The sequence below is a fragment of the Dreissena polymorpha genome, chromosome 1 (genome assembly GCF_020536995.1).
Source record: "Dreissena polymorpha isolate Duluth1 chromosome 1, UMN_Dpol_1.0, whole genome shotgun sequence".
Lineage (NCBI taxonomy): Eukaryota > Metazoa > Mollusca > Bivalvia > Myida > Dreissenidae > Dreissena > Dreissena polymorpha.
Window position 1 is genome coordinate 73,063,890 of NC_068355.1, and position 6,730 is coordinate 73,070,619.

Here is a 6,730-nt window from a genome sequence, read left to right on the forward strand (position 1 = left end):
CATTATGTTACGCGTTTTGTCACAACGATACTGAAACATGATGTAAATTTGATGTGACACATTTTGGACGACATATATTAAAAAAAGTTATGTAGTTGGTTAATATATCATAGTCGCGAAAAGTGAACTTGTAATGGATGAAGAGATTTGTTTAAATGCAATGAAGATATGATTTATATAGAAGTGATTAATACGAACATGTATTTTATTTATCTTCTATTCTTTTGTGTAGTCATATTTTCTTATACTAATGTATTTAGGAAATAAAATATTGGTTCACCTAGGTTATTTCGTTTGTTCCTCTTATTGCCTAGAATTTTCTTAACGTGTTATTATGGGCATTTTTCACTGTTGATTTGAGCTGAACAAAATAAACAGGTCAAAAGAATAAGTTAAAATGTGGTAACTGACCAATTATCGACAACTCATCTTGCTACCAGTTGTTTATAAAAAATATAATATATATATTATTTTCGATATTTTACAGGACTCACCCAATCCTCTAAGCCGAAATGATCCGTAAAACAAAATTGTGTCTTTGTGTTGTATGAACGAATCTACATGAAAACTACATTTAGACTCACATCGTACATCGAATCATTTATGTCGTCAGTTGTCAAAACGAAAGTACGGTTGATATTCAAATGGATTATTTGTCTCTTTCCGGGATATTGTTTTAGTAATACTATGTTGATGCTGCATTAACAAATATAAGTGTATATGAAGTGAAAACATCAAAAATAAACAACGGTTGCGATAGAAACCTATATACTGTTAGATGCCCATAATATCAATTAAAGTAATGTTATTGTGTCGAATGCATAACCAATTCATTCTGACATAAATTATTTTTTAATTATGTATGTAAATACACTTGTAAATGCCTGCAGAGACATAGTGGGAAGAAATGACCTAACAAAGATAATAGTTAATTTTATATTCAAAACGTACGAAACTAGCATGTTTAGAACCTGGGCACGCAACATTGGGCACAGCCCGGATCTGCAATAACACATAATATATACATATATATATATATATATATATATATATATATATATATATATATATATATATATATATATATATATATATATATATATATATATATATATATATATATATATATATATATATATATGGGGGTTTGATGGCATTCAAAATTGCGCGAGAACATGACTAATTTATTAATCTCTTCAAAGTCTTTTAGTCATGTTAAAGGGACAAAGAAACAATATTTGACTGATTTACTCACTTTATGCACTTGTTCAAATTTAAACTTGTGGTATAGTTCCTCATTTTTTCAGTCTAAAATAACAAGTGAACTGATTAGACTCCACTCAATAGGAAACATAAGCTTATATGGTATGCTTCTTAACAGTTTGAATACTTATTTAGAATCAGGAATAAGCCACCAATCATTTCATTTCATATAATTAGCCAGCGAATTTATCAATTGTGACATAAAGTCTCCAACCTAATACTAATCAATCCGTGTTCGGTCACCTGGATACCTAACCAGAAGGCCCTGGTTAAGTATCCAGCTGCAGACTGTGCTACATAGCCAAGTTTTTTTCTGCAATGTCAAAAAGGCCGTAAAACGGACCCGATCCCAAAGCAAACGGACCCGATCCCAAACCGACCTAAATAAAATCTTACCTCGACATCTTTTTTATCGAATCGATTTCAACAAGAATAAGGTGTAACAATAAAAAGTCTATGTAGAACGTTTGATATCGGAGGTCTGATGTTTAGAGCGATCTCCCGTCAACAGTTATTTGCAATACAATTTGGCGGTTTTAATTCTGGGTCCCTTTTTGCAACGTGAACATCAGTACCGAACAGTCAATATGATGTTCCCATAGTGTAGTACATCTTTATAGTAAATTGGCATTTAAAACATAAATAACAAATGCAATTTGAACAACATAAACAAATTGCATGCTTTCTGCACATCATATTTTCAAATGACAACATTACAATTGCCCAGATATTATCACTGAAGAGACAAAACTATATATTTCATATTCGGATGTCGAGGTTAATTACTTTTTCAGGAATTGTGTCATACATGTACATTTCTGATGAAAACTAGTCAAAGGATTGAACGAGAGAAACAATTAGTGACAAGAAGGTTTTCACTTTCAGTTCATTTGTTCTGTAGCATTCGTCTTAATTCACACTTCATTTAGTCTTGATAAAACATAACAACAAGAAAACAAACTTCAAGTGCACTGTTTGTAATTTTTATTTCGGAAGAATATAACGACGACACGTGACATAATGCAGTCAACCTAAAAAATAACATAATATTGTTAAATAATATTGTTATATTAAATGTGTCTTGTACATTATATACATAAACTATTAAAGCGCAGATTTCGGGAATAGCATATTATGTCGTAGTCATGCCTCAGTCAAAAATAATCCGGTCACCAGCCGATGTGTCCGATCTCCAGGCATTGGTAAGCCTGGACACGTCGGAGCCGTCTCCCGTTCGATGAGTTACACAGTTTAAGATCTCAGTCACATATAGAGACCGATCACTGTTCGATCAGCGGACGACGTATTTTTCCGATCATCGGGCTGGCGTGCGGCCGATGCTCGCACGGTCACCGGTTCTTTTTGTAGCATCGGGCGGCGTCGGGAGTAATTTTAAGTCTTACTTAAAATTTTACCCGACGTAGGGCCCGGGAAGGAATCGAGTTGAGATCGAAAGAAGAACGTTCGATCAACGCACGGTTATCACTCGGCGATCGCCCGATCGTGTATCATGACGAGCTCCGTTCGGCGTCCGTCAGTCATCGTGCGGAGGCCCCTCGGCCATTAGACGGTCGCCGGCCGACGTATATGTTCCTGGAAATACCCTGATGTTTGCCGATACACCGACAACGAATTCGATGACGGGCGATCGCCGGGCGATAACCGGGCGTTGATCGTCCGATCTTTATTTACAAGATGAGCGTAAAAATACGTCGTCCGCTGATCGGAATGTGATCGGTTTCTAGTTGTGACTGATATATTAGTCGTGTTCAAAAGATCAATTAGAGGTTATGTAATCTATAATTTTTCAGCTTGTAAAATCAAATTGTCTAATCTTTACCGTACATGATTTGTCATTAGGTATAAATACAAACTACGGTAGCATGTACCTGCAACCGACCAGGTCAACATGAAACCTGCATATTGGTTAGAATCATCTGCATTGAACTGGACTTCCGCTTCGTTGCCCTGGATCTCAAAAGGCGATGGTATATGCGGGCCACAAAATGGACCTGTTCACAAATTAATACATGTGCAGTTTCGTGCATTGGTCCTTGTAGAAACATTACTTATTACGGCTTTACTACGACATATAAACGTAATGATCACTATTAATATATTTGCAAAGTCTTAATCAACCGTGTTCTTTCGTTTGGTTTTTGAATAACGATATTGAAAAGAATAACGATAATTAAACTATATGTCACTTCTAATTGGTTTTAAAATTCTAATTCACCCATGTTGACCGCCATGAGAAAGTAAGAACTTAATTATTAGACTTATGTTTTATACAAAAACACACATTCAGTATGTACATTTACCATGCATTTTTTCACCGTTCTTTCCGGAGACAGAGACATTGTCGAATTTACAGCTACCGTCAACGGTTGACTCTATGCTGAACGGTTTGACAAACGAAAACGAAATACTCTGAAATAGATGAATGTTCACATACGTTAATAAAAGGTGAATCCATTTTAATTAGCCGCTCAAAGGGTCCACCCATTGCTCAACATACAAATGATACAAACGCACCTTTGTTCCCACCGGTGCAGTCACGTGATATGAGCAGTGGAAGTTCGGTGGGTAATTATAGGGGAAGTTGGCGCTACTGATGTTGCCCGTGTCTCCTGTAAAGTGGGTTTGACCACATGGCGGTGTTACTGCAGACAAATTAGTTAAAATATGTTTTATTAGTCAGGCAAACATTAAGTCAGTGTTATGCTGATTGTTGGTAAAGACGTACGAAAAGAGATATTAGTGTTTACCGAAAATTGACAATATATGGCAGTTGATACTTATATTTCGCCTCGGTTGGCTCCGTTCTTTCACAAATCATAATAGTTCGTTGCCTCACATTTAACAGACGTTTTTTGAATTTTGCCCCAGTTTAATATCATTCGAATATAGCTAAAATGTATTAATTTCTTCAGGAATAACGTAAGCTAACCATGAGCGAAACATGACCATTTTCCGTGAGAACATTCATTCTACTTGAAAAGACCAACCATGTGTCCTATTACCTCCACATCCGATCTCGTCCGACATGTCCCCGCAGTCATCTATTCCATCACACATCCATTCTCTCCATAAGCAATGTCCATTCGTACACCGAAATCTACCTTTGCCGAAATCGCAGACTTCGTGAGTGGATACTATGAATAAGCATCAAAAGTCCCTAGCAAGTTTTGATAAGTCTATTATTATATGGGGTGGTTCTACAAATTGAATACATGTATAGCAAATGTGTGACAAATAATAATAAAAAAACTTAAAAAACACTATCACTATATTCCGGACACCCGGTATATATTATGATAATTTACTAGTATATGTTTTTAAAATTGTTATTCCGTCCTTTCTTGATAACATGGCTGCATTGATGTAGTTGATAGCAATAAACGTAAAGACTTATCTACATTGGCGTTAAACCTTCGAATATTCCATAAATAACTCGGTTTCAGCTACGATGGCAAATGTTATTCGCCCATGATATTTTACTTTCAATAATAACAGTTGATATGCTATGTGATTTCAAAAAGTTAGCTTTGCTTGACCAGCAGACAAAAGGGGCTTTGAAATACTTGACTCATTACGGATACGTCTATTATTTATATTTACCAGTTTGACAATTTTTCTCGTCGCTGTCGTCGCCGCAGTCGTCCTGGCCGTCACATCGGTAGCTGCCCGGTACGCAGTTGGAGTTGTTGCAGAAGAATTGACCCGGCAGACACGTTCCTTGAAAATGGAAACTTAAGTTGTGTTTATTTGTTCAGTATTTTCATACATGTTAGAAGAAATCATTGGTGTTTGTCTTTCCAAAATACATAGTGGTATAGCTCGTTAATAATCTTACGATATATGCAAACAGAATTATACCATCGTAAATGGCATTTTTACAATATAAAGATATGCTGCAAAAAGATGTTGAAGACTTGTGTAATTAAACATCCTTACTAAGTTGAAAACTACCTGAGTATAGTTCAAAGAGTTAACGAAAACAAAAAAGGCTTAACAACTATCTTTTTTTCATAATAGATAACAGCAACTTGATTTGCCTTACGAATCACGTGATCTGTGAAGTTGTAGAACAGCTCGAAACCGCGCAAGCCGATGCTCCAATCGGTTACAAAGTTGAGAGTGAGGAATCGCTGTCTCGAAGAGATGGGGGCGAATGCGCTCCCACAGAATTTTCCCAGGCTATTTTCGTTTGTGTTGGCACCATCAAACAGCTCGAGGTAATCGTTCGAGCAACTGGAAAAATATAAACATAGAAGCATAAAAGCTTAACAGGAATTCAATATAGAATGATTCTCTATTAGTAAAGTTTTTTTTAAGTTGTCTTATTTTAACAACACATCCCATGCAAATAATTAACAAACAACATAAATGTAACATTAAAAGTGAGTGGTGTTTATAAATAACTCTACCTTGTTCCCGCTAATTGAAATGTGGTAGCCACCAGAAATACGAATTTTCCTTCCGGTGCCGCTATCGTCCACACGCAGTCAAGGTTTTTGCCGTAATCATGTCCGACGTCGTAACCGGAGTGACTTCGGATTATTCCGTAGTCGGCTGTGAAATAAGACTGGTTACCGCATTGGTAGGAGCGCGGAACGACTGAAAGAATCGGCCGGGTACCGCTTAGTTAGATCTCAACATGGAAAAAACTAAAAGGTCTATTGGTTGCCAAAAAGACGAGTTAAATATTTCTTTCAGCGACCCATTTAAGATATTATATAATATTGTGACCATCTTTACATATTCCAAATTATAAGAATTTGAATTAATTTAACCCCGAACCAAATATTTCTTTTGTCTATGAGAAACTGCTTTAGTAACTGTCTTGCCTGTTTCTTCTTGTCCTTTGACACTACATATGTCCTGTTCGCTTCGCTAGGTTTTGCTCAAGAACACATATCATAGTCGTTCAATGTTGACCACTTAATTGGAGATGAACATTACAGCTGTGTGTTTTAGCGAATAGTACAACTTACGAAGCGTTTACAGCTATATTATTGTGTTTTATGTTTACTTTAGATTCAGTTTCGATCTAACTCGGAAATGTTCGGCGTAAGTGAATTCTTGATGTGAAATCAACCACTAACTTACTGCTTGTGTTCGCAACCGCTAACAGTGAGAAAAGAACGCAGAACCGGAACATTCTATCACCTGTCTGAAAACCATGCCTACATGTGAAAAGCTACATGTTATATATATTGTCATTGCAGACACGTTATCACTAACAGGCGGAGTTTAAAGAAACTTACCTTAAATTCCATTGACATCTTCAAATTAAGGTTTGAGGTATGTACAGGTGAAACGTTTAAATTCTTCAGCGCATGTGCACAAAACAGTCTTATGAAATGTGTTAATCTCTGCTCAGCTCATGCTTTGTGAAAAAAGCTGTACTAAAAACTCAGACTCAAGTCATTCTAATAATCATGTTTTCGAAAAACGATCGCCA

The 6,730-nt window shown here is 36.1% G+C and overlaps 1 protein-coding gene across 1 annotated transcript; it reads right to left on the bottom strand.

The window, feature by feature from the left end:
* Nucleotides 1-2,232: 2,232 nt before the first annotated feature.
* On the bottom strand, nucleotides 2,233-6,488 carry LOC127834936 (cubilin-like). Its single transcript, XM_052361076.1, has 9 exons — nucleotides 6,376-6,488; nucleotides 5,694-5,883; nucleotides 5,327-5,517; nucleotides 4,885-5,001; nucleotides 4,287-4,418; nucleotides 3,799-3,926; nucleotides 3,585-3,693; nucleotides 3,153-3,275; nucleotides 2,233-2,294 (listed from the first exon to the last, which is right to left on the bottom strand). Exons 1-9 carry the CDS (start codon nucleotides 6,425-6,427, stop codon nucleotides 2,290-2,292), a joined length of 1,047 nt encoding a protein of 348 aa, XP_052217036.1. The 5' UTR covers nucleotides 6,428-6,488; the 3' UTR covers nucleotides 2,233-2,289.
* Between the last annotated feature and the right edge of the window lie 242 nt (nucleotides 6,489-6,730).